Source organism: Frieseomelitta varia, unplaced genomic scaffold (assembly GCF_011392965.1).
Source record: "Frieseomelitta varia isolate USP_RPSP 00005682 unplaced genomic scaffold, Fvar_1.2 scaffold_284, whole genome shotgun sequence".
In the NCBI taxonomy this organism is placed as follows: Eukaryota; Metazoa; Arthropoda; class Insecta; order Hymenoptera; family Apidae; genus Frieseomelitta; species Frieseomelitta varia.
Window position 1 is genome coordinate 1 of NW_025110017.1, and position 18,824 is coordinate 18,824.

At 30.8% G+C, this 18,824-nt stretch overlaps 3 protein-coding genes across 4 annotated transcripts; 1 reads left to right on the top strand and 2 right to left on the bottom strand.

The window, feature by feature from the left end:
• Positions 1-4,317: 4,317 nt before the first annotated feature.
• On the bottom strand, positions 4,318-12,330 carry LOC122529307 (fumarylacetoacetate hydrolase domain-containing protein 2A). Of its 2 annotated transcripts, XM_043655301.1 has the most exons (7): positions 12,045-12,330; positions 8,765-8,926; positions 8,290-8,325; positions 6,644-6,860; positions 5,450-5,784; positions 5,228-5,315; positions 4,318-4,785 (listed from the first exon to the last, which is right to left on the bottom strand). In XM_043655301.1, the coding sequence occupies exons 1-7, from the start codon at positions 12,173-12,175 to the stop codon at positions 4,723-4,725; spliced, it is 1,032 nt and encodes a 343-aa protein (XP_043511236.1). In that variant the 5' UTR covers positions 12,176-12,330; the 3' UTR covers positions 4,318-4,722. The 2 variants fall into 2 exon arrangements, with proteins under 2 accessions (XP_043511236.1, XP_043511237.1); XM_043655302.1 differs by lacking the exon at positions 8,290-8,325 and having other exon boundaries at positions 12,045-12,329.
• A 583-nt stretch (positions 12,331-12,913) lies between these two features.
• LOC122529308 (39S ribosomal protein L35, mitochondrial) lies at positions 12,914-14,125 on the bottom strand. Its single transcript, XM_043655303.1, has 4 exons — positions 13,995-14,125; positions 13,499-13,658; positions 13,286-13,420; positions 12,914-13,215 (listed from the first exon to the last, which is right to left on the bottom strand). Exons 1-4 carry the CDS (start codon positions 14,023-14,025, stop codon positions 12,981-12,983), a joined length of 561 nt encoding a protein of 186 aa, XP_043511238.1. The 5' UTR covers positions 14,026-14,125; the 3' UTR covers positions 12,914-12,980.
• Positions 14,002-17,030, top strand: LOC122529306 (MICOS complex subunit Mic60-like). The gene is made up of 9 exons (XM_043655300.1): positions 14,002-14,134; positions 14,510-14,595; positions 15,034-15,087; positions 15,333-15,539; positions 15,625-15,683; positions 15,839-15,946; positions 16,032-16,242; positions 16,340-16,751; positions 16,842-17,030. Exons 1-9 carry the CDS (start codon positions 14,090-14,092, stop codon positions 17,028-17,030), a joined length of 1,371 nt encoding a protein of 456 aa, XP_043511235.1. The 5' UTR covers positions 14,002-14,089.
• Positions 17,031-18,824: the final 1,794 nt, after the last annotated feature.

Genomic DNA, 18,824 nt, shown 5'->3' on the forward strand with positions numbered 1-18,824 from the left:
TAAAATACTATATAAAATTATTTACGATCTTGATTTCCTGGGGAGGTCATATCCTCTTGAGCACTAACTCTAATACCGAAAGCGAATACTGAACAAGAAAAAATTCAAAAAAAAGAAAAATAAAAGACTATCAACGCAAGCGTTTTAGTAACAATCGGTGGATACACTGACTCTAACTTCGCGAATTATAATTTAGATGATTAATAATCTAATTATATAAGAGCCACTTTGAAAAATATTAAAATACTGCGCAAAACACTGACTCTACCGACCGCATTGCGCGCGATCACAAAAATTTTCTGAAAATAAAGCTGATTAGTAGAAGGAGGAGAATTAGGAGAGCGAAGGATACGTTTATTTAGAAAATACTACTATTTTTCTAGAACATGATTATAAAATTGCGTGTCAACATTCAAAAGCAAGTACAGTATAATACAGTACATATAGTAAAGTACGAAAACTGGATTTGATAATCTAATACAAGAATATATATCCATTTGAAAGTGTATATATACCATTAAGCTGGTCTATATTCGAGATAAAATATTAATTGAATTAATCTTTTCTATTTTCATCTTTGTATCCTAAATAATTACAAAATTACGTATTGTGAATTGTATCTCAAGTATGAATTATGTACCATATGATACCCAGAATGAATAAAATGTTACCAAATTTCCATAAAACTTCATCAAATTGTCCATTCTTAATCGTGACGTCCATGCTATCTTTGATATAACCTGCACAAAAAAGAAATCAAAAGTTAGAACAAACATGTCAAACGACGGCAAATGTATAAAAGGATAATCAACTTCAAATTCTATTAAAAAGACGTACGAGATGATGTGTCGGTAACCGTATGAGTAAAATCTACGATTGAAGAAAAATTGACGCGAAAAGTTTCAAAGAACGACTCGATTTCGTTACCGTAATGCTCAATGAATCGTTAAACATACACATATTAATTAAATAACACTATTAATAAGGTATAAATCGAAGTAATAGAGTCGAAGAAGCGACGCCAGCGAAGAGACGCCACCGATTGCTTGGAGAAAGTTACGAATCTAATGCGACGTAATATGTATTGTTGTCACGAAACTCGAAGACCGAATGACTCTCCGCAATACGTCTCGTCCTTCAATTGAAAAAGTAGTAGGGGATGGGGTAGTCCTGTTCGAACAGGCACGATAAGATGAATATAAACATTGTGTTCGTGTTTCTGTGGTTTGAACTTCGGATTTCGAGCCTCAAGGCCTTCTACGTCTCACTTTGAGAAATGAAAACTTTTATTATATCACGCAGTAGAATTATTATTTCAACTATTAAATACGTACATTCTTAATAAACTATTGTTGAATTTAGTATTTAGAATAGTTGAAGATTGCGTATTGCAAAGTTAAAGAATCAATAAACTTGTATTTTCTATAATGTTATAATATGAGCATATAATAAAATACACACACACACACACATATATATATATATATATATATATTTGTGTGTATTAAAACTCACATACGTATATGATTATTTTCTAGAACTTAAATATTAAGCACATTAATTGCACAGATTTCTAAAATTCAGGAGAAATTCTTTAGAAAATATTATAATATTAATATTATATTTATTATATACATACATATTAATCAATATTAATTATATATGAAATTTTAGCTCAATGTTAGGAATATTTTTATTAACTTAAATTGTTCCAGGATTATTTTATCCATACATTATTGTCCAAATATTAATTTAGCTTTCAAAAGAATTTCTCATATTATAAAAGAGTAATTCGATTCATAATGCACATAAAGGGTGCATCATTTTTCATTAATTCATCTTTATATTAGACGAAATTATTTTATTATTCATTTAAATTAATATATGTATGAACTTATAATATACAGTAATAATATATCTCCTAATATATAATGTATTATATCTTAATTCATGATAATTTGAGTAGTCACAATTAAATGTCTAGAGAAATAAAAATACATGCGACTTACACTTAGATGAAAAGAACGACATATAATACGTAACTGTGGCAAAGATGAAATAATTGCAAATATCACTAACAAGTAGAAACCATTAAATCTGATAGGAAATGCCTGTAACAAATCACAGTCAGGATCGAATACATATCTGTAATTACTCTTTTAAATGACGCTTTTATACAAAAACCAGTCTTACCGGTAGTTTTTTAAAATAATTTCTTGATAATTTCTGGATAAGCAGCTTTGTCCTGTCTTTCTTGTCATGCTCCCGCCTAAAACTGATGGTTTTACGTTACATCTCAATACTGAATCGATTAAATCGATTGCAAGAAACATCGATTATGTTTGAAAATTGCGACACGTAATTGCGAAATTTCATTGGTGCTTCATTGGCGCTGCAATCTTTACTAAAGTAAGAATTATAGCGCGCGCATTTCAAACTCGTTTGTATGTCAGGTCTATCTTACCTTTAGTATCACATGCTATATTACCAATTCAGGATGGAGAATGACAGCGCCAATAAGCCAATGTAAAATTAGTAATAAAATAACGAACAATTCAAAATGATTCAAATTTAAAAAATAATTATTATTTCATTCTACATATGTATAAAAAAGATTTTCTATATTTCTGATATCAGATGCGAAAAATATATACTTTATATAATTATTTAACTTTGACTACTAAATATAATAAAACTATATGTAATTATACATTTTACTTTTAATCAAACATATTTTGATTCCAATTTTAATATTTTATACTATCATATTAATATTACATTGTTACGTTTCAAGTTATTAAAATCTGAAATTAAAATAAACAAATAAACAAATTTGTAATAAATAAAATATAGTGTTGTAATAAACAAAATAAATATTCACGAAAAAGATTCAATATAATATAATTAGAATGTGGATTTTTATGAAAATTTATATTTTTGAGAATATATAAAGAAAAGGAACCTTGATAAAATATTGTATTGAACGATATATATAGAGAGATACTTTGGATATTTTATGTATTTTTTCATATTATGTGCATTTTATGCAATTTTGTATTTTAAAATTTCCCATAAATAAATCCGCAGTCTGGTAATAATTAATTTAAACAGGCGAGTCTGTTACTCTATTTTGCTAATGTAACAAGTTATTAAAATTTTAACACTGAAAAAAATTGTCAATGAAATGAATCAAGAAGTATGCTCCATAATTGATTCTAAATATTAATGCTAACAATTTTAGGTGATCTCTTTAGCATACTTTGAAAAGCATAAAGTTAATATTCTAAACGTATTGCTTTGATTCTAAAATCAATTTGTCACGAAGTTTTTCCTTGTATATTTAATACTTACATTTTTGTGTAGAGCAGCATGTTATGGCGTCATGTTGCTTAGCTTAATTTAAACTGTTTAAACAGTAAAGAAAAGAGGAGAATATGCGACAGACATATATATGTCTCATTACAAAGCAATAGTATAACAAGGACAGCAATAAAATTAGTTTCAATGTTCACCGCTATGTGACGGTAGCGTCCATAAACGGCTCAATTTTTATCTTTAAAAAAAAAAAGAATTATGAATTTTTATAATTACGTGCTTTTAATTACACCAATCTAATTTTCTTTTTAGATTCTATTTCATCTATAAAATGTATATGTTTGCAAGTTCTATTCGATAGATTAATTGAAGATTAGAAATAGATTTATATAGATTGGAGCAACATTTGTTTAAATAATTTGTAATTTTTTGCAAAACATTATATTTAAAAATATATTTTTGTAAATTGTAGCCTATGAAACATGAATCTTTTTTATGAATTTTACTTTAAAATTCGCAACTGATTTTTACAGAAAATAGGAAGTATTATGAGAATGAATGAAATATAAATTTTATTTAAAAATTACGAAATAAATTAAAATATAGCATAACATTCATATATGTATGTCATTACCTTTCAAGTAAATCGTATATAAAACCTAATAAACTATAAAATAAATTTCATATAACAAAATAATATTTTTTTAAATCTTCGGAAATATTTTATATTAGAAAATATTGCAAAAGAATGTCAATAAAAGTATTTCCTTAACATTATTATTATTATTTTAAACATTAAATATTTCAAAATGCAGGACACAAAGTCTTATAAGATGCCAAGTCTGTTATTGCAATTTTTTAATCGGGACACGGGAAATAGGTTTTTAGTGTTAATATTATGTAAGATGGTCATAAAAAATTTCAAGGGAATCACTCGGACGAATTCATCAAAAAATATTTTAATAGAAATTTGTAAAGGTTGATAAAAAACAATTGATTCGTAAAAAAAAAGACACTCAGAGAAATTTGTATTTTTAAAAATGGTCTCGCTTTAATCGTATAAATACGTAATATAGGTGCATGATGATAAGTGCGACATTGTATGAATGCATATGCTTAGGCTCCAATTCTTTAAAACAAAAAGAAGTGTTCGATATTCCGAACTCTTCTTTCTTAATTACTATCATCATTTATTAAATTGAGAATGTTGCATTTTTTTTGTGTGTTTCATATCATATCCATTTCCTTTTCGTGTTATCGTGCGTTGTATAAGTTTAGAATTGATTGTGATTTGATCGTGGCGCTTTGATGTTGGTTCCATTTTTATAACGTACGTTCGGTTTTTCTCCGGATAAATTATATTTCTGTTCGTACGTTTTCTACGTGGAGCATGCTCCACTCGCCAGATCAGAGAACTTTGTTCCTCATGCGACCTAGACCCTCTATTTCCGTTTCTAAAACGTCTCCACGCTATATGTAAAACACAATAATAAAATTATAAAAGTTATAAAGTTCGTACAAATTCAGATTTAGTTAATCCTTTAAATATGGCAATTGTCAATGAAAAATTTCGCGAAAGTTCAGGTATCAATCACGTATGAGATGTAAAAATTAGTAAGGATTTAATATCATTAGATTATGGATGTTCATGCATTTTTGGGAAACTTAAGACGTCAAAAATTTACAAAATGAATATATAAAATATCACTTATAATATTTTATAAACGAACCAAATTTTTACTCAGGCCCCGTTTCTTTATCTATATATTCGTAAAAATATAAAATTGCACAAACATCTATAGTCTAATATCATATTTAGTTTTAATATTACTTTTACGCTTAAAAGAAAAAGTTGATAAAAATATATCCATAATTAAAAATTCAATATTTTGAAAGAATTTTTAATCAATACCTGTAGATATTCAGGCGGTTTGCGGGTGAAACCCACACCAGCTGGCGTGCCTGTTAGAATTACGTCTCCTGGTAACAGCGTCATAAATCTGAAAGACACATTTACATAATAGGTTTCTTGAAAGAAACGCGAACATTCGATGAAACAATAAAGTTAATTGGCCTCGAATGATAAAAATACAATATTACATGAATAATAGTAAAAGTCTCGATTGGTACATACTGTGAAATATATGCGACGATATCGTATGGTTTAAATATCAGCTCAGAAGTGTTCCCATCTTGCTTAAGATTACCATTCACCCACGTTCGCACTGGAAGATTATTGATGTCACAAATGGCTTCTTTGGTGACAATAGCTGGTCCCAGTGGACAGAATGTGTCCATAGCTTTGCCGAGTAGAAACTGACCACCGTTTCTTTTCGACTTTTGCCAATCTCGAGCTGTGATGTCCTGTGCTATTGTGTAACCAAAAATGCAGTCTTCTACCTCATTTTTGTCCAATGCCTTGCACTTTTTGCCGATTACTATCGCGAGCTCGGCCTCCCAGTCGACTTTCTAAAATAATAATAATAAAAAAAAGTGGATATTAAACATTGTTATGTAAATAATATGTTTGTATACATAAACAAATTATTGTTTAAGTTTTTTATTCTAATCTCAATTTAGAAGGTGTGAAATAAATTTTTTTAGATTTTTTCAAAGTTCTTTTTGCGCTGTGAGAATGAGTCAGACATAAATAGATCCTCTTAATCCTAATTCTAAAATGTTCATAGAGTAAGGATTAAGTAGTTCACGTCGATTCGATAAGAGTAAGGATTAAGTAGTTTACGTCAATTCGACAAGAGTAAGGATTAAGTAGTTCACGTCGATTCGATAAGAACCGGTATCTTTTCTCCAGTTAGTACTGATAGTTTTCTGATTACGTAGTATATAGTTTTCTTTTCACTGATTACGTAATCACCAATCATATCCCTATCGATCACTAAAGACTGCGGATTTTTATTCATTTTCAAGAGATTCTAAAGTGCAAAATTGCACAGAGTGTATCCAACATAAAAAGAAAAAAAAAAAAAAATAAATCTTCAAGGTATAGTACTTTCTGTTCAAGATTCTATTTTTCAAATATATTCTCAAAAATATGAATTTGTATAAAGATTCGTAGTGCATCAATCACTGTTCTTAATTTTAATATATATTTGACGTTTAAATTATATTTTTTTGCGATCAGTAAAGCAGATAACTGATAAAATAATGTTTGATCGATCGATAAGTTGATCCTTTCTTTTTTCATACGAATTGTTCTATAATTAGCTCGGAAGTTGTTACATAATTGCATCGACTAAATGTAGAGACGGTCATGGCTACGCGACGAAAAATAGGCGATGCTTTTCCTCAACAATGTTCTTGAACTTACATCCGAGATCGATGGAAGCATGATATTGTCGCGCGGTCCAATGATGTTGCTGGGGAATTTGCTAAAGATTACAGGGCTTTCTGGAGGCGATACTCCTTGTTCTTTGCAGTGGCCACTGTAGTTAAGACCAACGCACGCCAATTTATCCATCTTTGTGACCGGCGCCAAGAAAGTCACATCTGTTTCCGGTATCACGCTGCGTCCTTCTGCCACTATTCTACAATAGTTCAATTAACATTTAGAATGAAAATACATTCGAGAATCATTTTAAATGGCAGAACTGGGTTGTATCTTAATTACTTTTAATTTATTTTATGGAAGTATAAGTTTACATTATATCTTTAGTCTCTCTATTTAAAATCTTTCTTCTTTTTTCTTTAAAAAATTAAATTATTCAATTGTTAATATTTATTATAATCTTTAAGTGTAATTGTACAAATATTTAATTCTAAAATATAATTTTTAAAAGTATTAGACTATGAAAATATTAGTGATTATTTGATGTCGCATGTGACTCTACGAGTTTATAATAACAACAGTACTATTTTGTGAAAACTTATAGCAATATCATATTACGTTATTAATCGATTATTTTTCTGAAACTAAAATAAAAATTCACCAGCAAATGACATAGGTCATCAAGTTTCATTAGACATTCATTCGTCGAAAAATATTTTGCCCAGTTCCACTTCTGTATAGCTAATATGACACGTCAAAGTCACATTTTTTCATAGCTACAAAGGATGTGATTAAACAAAAAAGTCAAACAGCTCTTCAGGTTAGTTTATTGTCTATTAGAAACATAGGAACTATTCAATCGTCTCACTGGTAAAAACTGATTTTATGACAAGTCAAAGATTGCAACGAAGAACAAATAGGAATACCAATTGGCAACTAGAACTCTAACTCTTGATAACAAATAACGTATAGATGACTGAATTACGTTCTCATAGCGGTATTCTCAACGTCATATAAAATATTTTTACAATCACTAGTTACAAGTAGATAATGTCGTAACGAATGTAATATCCGTGGTCATTGAATTACGTAACTGAAACGTATTGAATGCAAGTTGTAGATAATCAATTAGTGTACAATTATTATTTCTATTGTGTATTTTTCGCGACGTAAAAAAATTATAAAAGTAAAAAAAAAAAGAAAATTAAAAAAAAATATTAATAGAGATTATAAAATGTTACAATTCAAGTCAAACTGATCATTGAAACGACTATAAACGTACATGTAAAAAAGTATGCAGTTTCATTCAGAAAGGTAGTGAAAGCGACTAGTTTTAATCCGACCCAGAATTTTCAATCTCGCTAACTGGCACACAAACAATCGCCAGCTTGAATTAGTAACAATAATTATATTTGACAACTACGTTGAATTGCAAACAATTTAAGTCACTATTGTTACCATTTCGCGATGATAATGAACACTTAAAATAGATGTGAAATATTAACATTTATATAAAACATTAATAAATCTGATATGAGAATTACGTGTAAGTATGAACAATGAATGTATATCAAGAAAAGGACAGACACAATAATTAATAATATTTTATATGTGGAAGCTTGATTTAAGAAGATATAAAGGGAGTATAGAGAATTTTTTTCACACTGAATTCTTTCGATGGCACGAACCTTTCTACCAATGTCAACAAATTCACATCGTCTTCCCTGGAAACAAAATTATTAACTATGAAATCGAACAGAATATAATCATATAAATCTCATGATCAGATGTATCTACTAAAATCGGTAAAAATTGAAAATATACATAATCCTTTTTCCTTAAATTACCAGCTATCCTTTCTTTCAACTTTTTTTCAAATATCCTGAATAATCTAGGAAATTTATTAAATATTTTCCAAACATATATTTGTGATTTTAGAGATTTTTAACTAATCTTTATATAACATATAAAAATTTCACAATCATTCTGTTGATTGATGATAAACTTTTCCTAAATAAATTGCGATTTATATATAAATTGCTGTGTTTTGCAAGAAGTCTGTTCTTTACGTCATCGTTTGTATGGAAGTCTGATAACTCGTGATAATATTTTGATTTGTCATTATTTTTTCTTGGCGATTCCGAGTCGTTCAATTGCATCTACCTTTTCGCTTTCTTCAACAGGTCGTTGCCACCTTCGAGGAATTTTTTCATTGAGTTAGGAATTCGCGAGTCTATGGCAGAAACGGCGATTATGTCACCTCCTTGGACAAGTTGTACTCCCAGATGCCTGGGTCCACCATCCTTGCCGGTGAATTGTACGAACCTATTGGAACAAATAATTTTAACAATGAAGTTATTTATTATCCAAATAATATCTATTAAAATTATTGTCTTATTTAAAATAAGTCAATCTATAAATTTAACAAAAAAAAAAACAAATATTTTCTTTTGAATCTCATAATGAGAAGTTTTAATATAGTAGAATTGAAGATTGAGATTGGTAACTTATAATATTAAGACTTAATTGAATTGATAGATCACTTAAATCATCATGTATCGTGGTAATCGTCAAAAGTATCATCGTATCGTTGGAAATGGCACTTTGAGAATGACTTGAGTCCCTAGCAGGCCCATAAATTATTGCCATAAACTCTTGTCCTATCGGCTGAGCTTTGTTTTACGTCAGACAAAGCCCTCGACCGTGGACTGAAGTATGGAATCAGCTTTTCCGAACATATGCGAAGATACTGGAGACAAGACCAGCCACCCTTTGTGGGCCTCACTTTGGGCCCACGATTTCCAAAAGTCGATAGAAAAGGAACCGAGAGAGCTTCCCTGCTTTTCTTCGGCTTATGAATCAGAATTGGTCAGACGTCCAAGCTGCATAGTCTTCTCGCGGTTTACAATTAACACCGAGGGAAAAACCCTAATGTACAAGCGCTCGTCAGAGATATACATAACGCAAAATATTCTCAGATCTCGTACGCGCGCGAACAAAGTAATTCATTTGTTACTAGAATGTTGATCTATCTTGATCTAACAAGGAATATATTTCTTTGAAAACAATTCTATTTAATCTATGCGTGAAAGTTATGCGATAAATGTGTTTTCAAAGATGTTATTAGATAACGATAACAAAGTAATTAATCTGTGAAATTTTAGATTGCTTCTACGTCAAATAAACGATATATCTTATTTATTTTTCGAAGAAACGATCTATGTGCTAGAATTCGATAAAATCAATTTTCAATTTTACATGCTCGATCTTCAATTGAATTTTAAAAAAGAATGCAATCATTTGTTGCACTGTGCTATTCACGATGTAATATTAAATTCAACAAGTTTCCACAAAAACAAAAATGAATTCACTTCTTCTGTACATCTATGTATTTATCTTGAACAAATAAAACGATACTGCGTACACGATCCTTATCGTCGAAAAATATCGTCGATCGATGTTCGACGAAGAGTGTATCTATGGGGACTTCTGTAAATTTAAATATCCGAAGTATTCTTGCAAATTTTTGCGAATAAAGGTGAATAAAACAAAGAATAATTTTTATATTTATATTTCTTTTTTTTTTATGGGTGATTCGTATTTTAATATAAGAATAAATTTAGTAATAATTTTAATGATAATTTAGAATTATCCTATTGCTATATATAATTAGATATTTCTGTTTACTAGTATCTCGAACATAAATGATATACATGATATAAACGATAAGATTTATAAATAAGTAAACAAGATAATTATCCGTACAAAATGAAAAATACTATTATATAAGATAATATTAAGCATTGCCAATAAGGTTAAAAAAAACTTTTTTTAATTTATTCACAATACTTGTAGCTATAACTAACATCTATTTTCAATATAATTAGGATTGTAAATACTCAAATTATCGGTTTAGCCTAATCTCTAGTTTACGAATGAATTGGAATGATAAAACTGAATAAAACATTCCACTGGCCAGTTTGTCACAACTTTTAAAAGATTATTAAGTTAAAATATGCATTAGGAAATTTTCAACTGGTCAAAATAAAAAATAATAACGATTCTACTTGCGTTACAATAAAAGTTTTACAATACTTAGTAAAGAAAAATTCCATAAGAAAAATTACTTAAAATAAAATATTTATTAAAATAGTTGTTCCAAAAAATAATTGCATCATACAGAATATATACTTTATAAAACAAGTGAAAAAATCTTGTTAGTATCATTCGAATTGTAGTACAAATACCGTTAATTCGATATATAGAAAAAAGAAGTAGTAGGAGGAATTTCAGCAAGCGAAAAAGGATAAACAAAGAAATGTGTAAAGGTTAAACCTGAGGATAGGCCAATATATGACTATATTTATAAAGATTTATATTTTTCAACAATATACATAGTATTTTATTTAATTTAATTATTTTATTTTAATTATTTAGATTTACATTGAACAACAATTCTAGAAGAATTAAATAATTTAAGTATATACTACTGCATCTAATTTCATGTTCCAACATATTAATATACTTCGTGCTATAACAATTTGACGTGATTACTGCGTTTCACAATAGTTACAAAATTATTATAAAAATCATCATTGTAAAACGCAAATTTTGATATACGAATCGATGGACGATTGCTTCAGAAAGTATTTCTTTTTATAGCAAAAATGTCATATGACTTTAACAAAAGATCACGTGTGTATCATAGATATCTTACATAGCATGCAACATGTTAAAATAATATCGCATTTATGGAAATGAATCTCTCCACGGCCAGTATACATATTTACAGCTAAGTTCACTGCGAACAGTGCCTCATAAACATGTAAATTCAGGCTATTCGATGTTAATAACATAATTATATATTTAATTGAATATATTCGGGTGTTTAAATTAAATAAACAATCGTGCTACTCAATAAATCAACTTCACACAATCAGCAAATGACGCTATTGATTCAACAATCAATACCGATTGGAACGTGAGAATGTACTTGAAAATCTTGTAAATTGAATTTCATGAAATTCCTCCTACTACTTCTTTTTTCTATTACTACACGTATATTTATTACTACACGTTTTTCTTTCAAACAATATCGGAACCGTTTGAGGCGAATTAATTGTATTTTCGCATTTATATTTGGCACACTTGATGTCCATGAAACACTCCATTGAACTATACTGAAGGATATCTCAAAGCAAATACGTAATCGTGTCTATTAACATCGCAAGCCATTTTTGAACAGAGAAATTAATCCTCCCAAGCGAAAAAAGGATAAACAAAGAAATGTGTAAAGGTTAAACCTGAGGGTAGGCCAATCAAAAATGCCGCGCGAAATTCCACCATTTTAGGGCATTATTCAAAATGTGATCGAATTAAGTTATTCTTGCTTATTATCAAACAAAAGGTCAGATTCAAATTTAGTTACATAAATTTGACTCACCTCATGTTGACTGTGCCGCTGGTAGAGAAATTTCTGCTAGCAGCAAAATGAATGTTGCTTTTCTCAGTACGTGAGTTTCTGAAGGCTAGGCAAGCTCTGCTAATCAGTCGCAATTTATAACGGTAAGGCATTTTTTCCGTTGATAGAAACGTCTATCAGCCTGATAAGAACGTAATATTGTGAATAGCTACTAGAGATAGGAAAAAGAACAAGGATATCACAAACGAATGAAAAAGACAAAGTACTCGTATCGAAAGACGAACTACCACTGAACACATCGCACCACTCTAGCATTGACCAGTAGTAGTAGGGGATACCACGTGACCCGACAAAAATGATTCGGCTTCGAAAGTAGCGGACGATCAATTTGATCCTGATTTTCATTCACTATATACAATGTATAGATTACAAATTAACATATAAAACGGACGAATTAATATATAAAATTACGTCTAAAAGCTACGACATAATTTTTTAGAAATTAAAAATATTTAATTTTTGTAAGATATTATACTGTAACAAAAACTACTAATTATTGAATATTTTTATCTTACAATTTATCTTACAATATATCAATTATTCAAAACTAATAGTTTTATACCTGGGTCGACTATTAAGATTCCAAAATAAGTCCAGTCGTTAATGACCCTTTGTATTGATGTTTTGATCATAAACTAAATTGTACCTCTGTACTCAAATTTTGATGAACGAAGGTTATTCGTATTTATACAATACTGCCTGATCGAATGATTATATTTTCAAATTTTTAAACACTAATTAAAGAGAAAGAAATTGGTGTTTATTCACAGAATAATTGGTAATTTAAATACGTTTTAAACAATTAAATATTTTTAAGGAAATTGAATATATAGAGCATAAATTTTGTATTTGTATATACAGATTTTTTTCAATAAAGTTTATACAAGTTGTATTATATTAGTATAATTTTGGTTTGGTTCTTGTGAGTGGAAACTCTTCGCGTTTGTGATATGGATTATAAGGATCATCTACATAATAGTGCGGCCTTTTCCAATAACTTGTTACCATTTTGTCTAACATAGTACTCTGTGTTGCATTACAGAAAACATGCTGTCTCAATCTATATTTTCTTCCTTCAGGCTTCTTCCACAAATGCTTATGACGTCCAGCATAAGTTCTGATCCATATACCCCTACAATTAAATAAACATATTGTGTAGCATATATGGAAATAACAAATATTACATCATATTAAAGTCTTACCAATTTAATCTGTAGAACCTTTTAAGCACAGTTTTCACAGTCTTTCTTTTGCCTTTTTGTTTAGAATATTTTATAACGGTTCTCACAGAATTCGTTACAGGTGTTAATGATAAAGGTACAATACCTTCTGTTTGTCTGTGAAGTTTAATTACATTGTTAATACATCAACATTTATATTAATTTAATATTGTATATATAATGAACACCATTTACCCAAATATTGGCTTCTCTTTAATATTACCAATATTACCCCATTGATTAATTGTAGAAGAAAATGCTCCAAAAAATCTCTGCTGAATACATTGTGTAATAGGATATTGTTTAAAGATTAGAGAACTTGTTAAATTAACAACATTGGCGTGCGAAGCAATGCCTGAAATATAAAATAAATTAATTACATAAACAATAATCAACGCATGATAAAATTAATTTAAATTGTAAAACAAAATATTAATCGTCTCGTCAAGTTGGTATACAAGTTTAATAAGCGCGCGCATTCACAATTCCACGACATTCCTTCGGTCAGAGAATCAGAATGGTTGATCGATCTAACCGAACATAACCTAGAATGTATGAGCTCGCAATGATTCTCACGTAACAGTCTATTGAATTCAAAAGAATTATAGCTCAAAATGAAGCCACCGAACTATCGTTCGATGTAAATAAGTGTAGTGTTAGTGAATCTATAAGGGAATTTCTATATACGTACTTCGTACAGCGGTACTAACAATACGCAGCATTCTTCTTTTCCTCTGGTTCCGTCGTTCCCTTTTTCCCTTGGCTGCCTGACCGGCCACCCGAAAGATGTTCCGAATTGGATTAAAATTTCCGTGCAACGGTCTAAATAGGGTACGTAAAGTAAGTAAAAAGTAAGAGATTATAGCCGTGCGAATCTAGTGGTTTTGCGTTACGTGGATTTGAGAAAAAGTACGAAGAAATTATGGAGAAAACTCTTCGTCCACTGCTGATAGACTGTTACTGTTGCGACCCTCCTCTGCAGCAATATTTTAATAATTCGCAATTATTTGTTGCTATTCTGACAAGATATAACTCGTGATCTGTGTGAGAAATCGTGTTCGTGTCGCGACAAGGGTGTTTTCGCAAGTTGTCAGTGAATATTCCTGCGAACAAGACCAAGGTTATCCGCCTCGTGTGACAAGATGGCTTAAATTTAGGAACTTACATAATTCCAGACGATTTCACTGATGATTGTTGATCTTTCAGGTCAAAAAGCATGGATCTTCCAGATTGTATTGGACAACCAGGTGTTTTGAGACACGTGCACGAATTAAATATGACCAGGAATATAGGTAAAAAAACCAATTGTTCTGAGTGTTTTACAAAGACATTTCCATGATTGTCAAACTTGTCATCGTTTGAATTATTACTAAGTAAGAAAAGCTTTTAAATTGTTGTTTCTATTTGGACCTTACATATATATATTTTATCAAATGGAAATTCTGCTTATATTTTGAGTTTTATTTCGATTTAGATCTAGGTTAGGTTTTGTTTGACACAAATAATTCTGTCCAATACATTTGTATTGCTTGTGGCATTTGGATGTTTTTCGTTAGTTTTTATTTAATATTTAATATAAATTTATTACATGATTATTGTTTTGAATGATAATAATGTGTATATCAATACCGATACTAAGATAACCTACGTACATTTGGTTGTGTAATTTAGAGAATTTTTTGTAAATATTAAAGAAATTATTGAGAAAAAGATTGTCTTTTGTGTTTTAGGTTTTTCAAGAATGCCAGGCTTATGTGTAAAAAGTCAGTGGATTCACCAAAAAGGTATTTAAAAATTTTATGAGAACATTATTACATTGCGTTATATAACAAAGTTGCATATCATCATGATTGAATAATAATCCATTATATTTTGATACTTTCTTCTATTGAAGGGATTTTTATGTTGAATATGAAATGTATCTTTAATAAATAAAAATAAAATGTTACAGAATACAACATAGTTTAATTAATAAATTTTCTTGTTTATTTAATGAATTCAGTGTGATTTAAAATTTTTATTTTCAAAGTGAGAAAGGTGTGAACAAGGCACTGTTAACTCTGACTGCTGTGGCAATAGGAGCCTCGGGTGTGTGGTTTTATATAAAGCGTTCAGAATTCAGTCCATCTCTTGAAGATTGGCAACCTAGCATAGGCAAGACAATTCAGGACATCTTTCAGGAGAAATCATCCTTTTTGGAATTCATAGGTTCATTCTATGAGTCATTCAAGAAAACGTAAATAACAGTTCACTACTATGTAAATTTTCATTACCAGGTAAATTATTTCATATGAATAATTTAATATTCATCTTTGTTTCAGGCTAAGTGGATCTGTAGATACAGAAAAAAAAACTCAGACAAAATTAGAAGAATATACACGTAAGCCTTATTTCGAATACTTAACCTTATTTTCTCCCTTATTTTGGTTTTTTAATTGTTAAACATGTAAACATGTATGCAATATTAAAAAATTGTTTTATTTAGAATAGTAATCATTTTGTGTAATCATTACTAACATTAACAATAACGTGTAGCACCAAAGCCAGCTTTTGTACCACTCGTTGATAAGAAGGAACCACCTATTAATGATCCTTATACAGAAATAAGATTAAGTAAAGAAAAAGGAGAAGAAATTGAAATCGGTAGGTGTTTAAATGTTCAATTCTATGTAATCAATCTTCTTTTTTTGTATTTAATAGCAGATGAACGTATATGCTATATTTTCAGTGGCCGAAAAACCTCAGCCACCTGCCAAGGTTGTACCTGATGAATTGATGCCAGAAAACCTGGTTGAGCTAGAAGCATCTGCCGGCGAAACTGCGTCCAAAGCTATCGCAGCTTATCAAAAAGCAGCGTCTGCTATTCAAGATTATAATCGAGAGGTGATACAAGTCGTGGAGAGTGTTAATGCCACTGTTGGTAGCTCTGTCTGGAACAGGTATTTTTTTTATTACATATTTTTACTATACTTTGCAATTTCTTTTTTTTTTTCTTTATTTTCCTTCAGTTTAAAAAATTTTGTTTATTAATTTTAGACTGAAAGATGCAACAGAAAAGAGGAAGGAGGCCGTTCAAGAAGCAGAAGACCACGCTAATCAAGCACTTGATTCACTTAAGAAGATGTTTAATTTAATCGATGATCCTAAATTGAAGGCGCCGTCGCACGTGAAAACAGCTGCTCGAAGAAACATCAAGAAAATCTTGGATGATGTATACGACGCGAAGCAAAAGCATAAGTCAGAAATAAAAACTGGCAATATCACCGAACATTATTGGAAACAGGTGAAAACTGCCCGTGAAAATCTTAACGAAGAACTTCAAATATTATTTCCCGATATCAATATTCATGAAAAAAAATTGGCCATCGATGAAGATACCTTTGACTTATTCGTCTTACACATGTACAATAAAGTGAACAGCTTACAAAAGGAATTGGAAAAATTGAGGGTAAATATTACTATAAAATATAATATAAAGTGCTCAAGTACTCGGATACAATGTTTGATAAGTTTAAATTTATGTTTTGTTGCGTTACAGACTGTCAACAAACGCAAACTCAAGGCAGCGTTAAAATCATCGGGTGACGTAATGACTGAGGAAAGATTGGACACCCTGGTATGCCTTGAATTGGATAAGGAGAAGCAGATTCTTCAGGACGAATTCAGTAAAAAGGTAAGAGAATTACCTACATTTAAAAATCTCCGATTACTCTTATATTCAAAATAAAATACGCGAAATCACGTATTGCGATATCGCGATTGCGTTAATTAATTCGTTTATCGCGTATCTGAATGAAATAACGCGAACCTTTCGGCCGAGACGGGAGAGAATTTAAAGCCATAGTATCATAGTCTATGCTGTAATTTACGCGCAATGCCGCGAAAGTTCAAATTTACGACCTTACGCATCGTCCGTTTGAAAATTATGTGGCGAACTTTCCGCAGAGATATTTACGAACTGCGCGTAAAAATAACGACGCCGTTAATAATAATAATTCTGGCGCGATAATGTGTATGTGCTCGTTATTGAACCATACGAAGTGGTGTTCAAATTAATACGAGAAGACTCCGAATCGATAGCTGTCTCATAAAGGCAAACATCGAGCTCAACGATCGGTACACACGGTTTCACGGTATACGGATAGAATTTGGCATTGGAAAAGGGCCGTGGCGCATTCCATCGCACATTTGATCGTTATGTGCGGTTACACATGGTGTGTGGCGTATTCCACATCCTTGTGTGTATGTATATGAACGTATATCTGTCCGTTTGGTAAAGGATGATAGGTGAAAGGAGGGCTGGGGGGATGATTCTGCCACCCTTCGGGCTTTTTATCTATTTCCATTTGGCATGCCGCCAATATTTCGCTAGCAGCAGGCAATATTATCTCTTTAGACTAGCCTTGCGGTATATCCGGTATGCACGCGTCTAGTCACACCAGATATCCTCGCTCAGAGGAATCACTATGACTTACTATCGTCATAGTTGTCTCTCGAGTTTGTCCTTTATCCTTGATTCCATTCGGGTTGCAAGTTGTCGGATCTGGCTGGGTCATGGAGAGAATTTAGGACAACAGCGTACCGTTTGACATATGTTGGCTATATGCATTGGCTTATTTAGTTATTTCCAGAGTACACATGTTATTTTCAATTTAGGCGTTCGTTACTGGGAAATGGTTCTGCAGATTCTTTGTCGAAGAAATCTTTTTTTTTTGGGTAGACTGTTATTGAGCAGTGGTACTTTTTTTCAAAAAAGTTTTTTTTTTTTAAAGTGAGTGTTTAGTATATCGTGTTTCAAAAGTGAAATAAATTCCATTATTCTGCATCTGAATTCTAAATTAAAAATTTCATTTCAAATCGCACGCTCGATTCAAAAAATAGGAGTCTTCGTGTTCGGGATTTTTTTCTTCCAATGGTGTCTTTCATCGCCAATTGACGCGATAGTAGTAAAATCCGGATGACTCGTAAAAGCAAGAGTATAAACCTTCGAATCGAGGGAGTCGCGAGTCGATTCGAAATCTGCAACATCGACGGAAGTGGCTTTTCCCTCGAACGATTTCGAAATCTCGACAGAGCTGCTTCCTGTTTTGTTCGAACATTTCGGAGATTATAAAAAGAATATGTAAGTTTTTAAGACACAGCTGGAAACGTAGGTGGTTGTGAATAATTCCCAACGTGTCGAAAAGAGAATTTTTGACTGAGAATCGCTACAGAGCGATGTGGAAGAGCCGGTCGCGATGAAAGAGTGGACCTTCTGAATTGTTACTTAACATTCTCGCATAAAGTATTCCTTCTGTTTCTCCCAGAGGAGCTTCGCGTTAACATTATACGTGTCTCTTCAAAGCTTTTCAATTTTCACTAAATGAGGCGCTCGTCACCTCGTCACCTCTTACCTCGGTCTCTTTATCAACAAATCGTTGATAAAGAGACCATGTTTTCGCCGAGAGTTTTAATATCGAGCGTTTAGCGTCGTCCTTTATGGACGCGGGGAGGTGTTCTGCAATTCTTCTTTGTTTGTACG

Excerpts from the sequence above, each read along its gene's own strand:
- LOC122529307 (XM_043655301.1), bottom strand. The coding sequence starts at position 12,175 with ATGCCTTACCGTTATAAATTGCGACTGATTAGCAGAGCTTGCCTAGCC. Across the intron at positions 8,927-12,044 it reads AGCGGCACAGTCAACATGAG|GTTCGTACAATTCACCGGCA; the intron begins GTGAGTCAAATT and ends TTGTTCCAATAG. Across the intron at positions 5,316-5,449 it reads ATCGTCGCATATATTTCACA|ATTTATGACGCTGTTACCAG; the intron begins GTATGTACCAAT and ends TGTGTCTTTCAG.
- LOC122529308 (XM_043655303.1), bottom strand. The coding sequence starts at position 14,025 with ATGCTGCGTATTGTTAGTACCGCTGTACGAA. Across the intron at positions 13,659-13,994 it reads TGTTAGTACCGCTGTACGAA|GCATTGCTTCGCACGCCAAT; the intron begins GTACGTATATAG and ends TTTATATTTCAG. Across the intron at positions 13,216-13,285 it reads AGGTTCTACAGATTAAATTG|GGGTATATGGATCAGAACTT; the intron begins GTAAGACTTTAA and ends ATTTAATTGTAG.
- LOC122529306 (XM_043655300.1), top strand. The coding sequence starts at position 14,090 with ATGTTCCGAATTGGATTAAAATTTCCGTGCAACGGTCTAAATAGG. Across the intron at positions 15,088-15,332 it reads TCAGTGGATTCACCAAAAAG|TGAGAAAGGTGTGAACAAGG; the intron begins GTATTTAAAAAT and ends TTATTTTCAAAG. Across the intron at positions 16,243-16,339 it reads GGTAGCTCTGTCTGGAACAG|ACTGAAAGATGCAACAGAAA; the intron begins GTATTTTTTTTA and ends TATTAATTTTAG.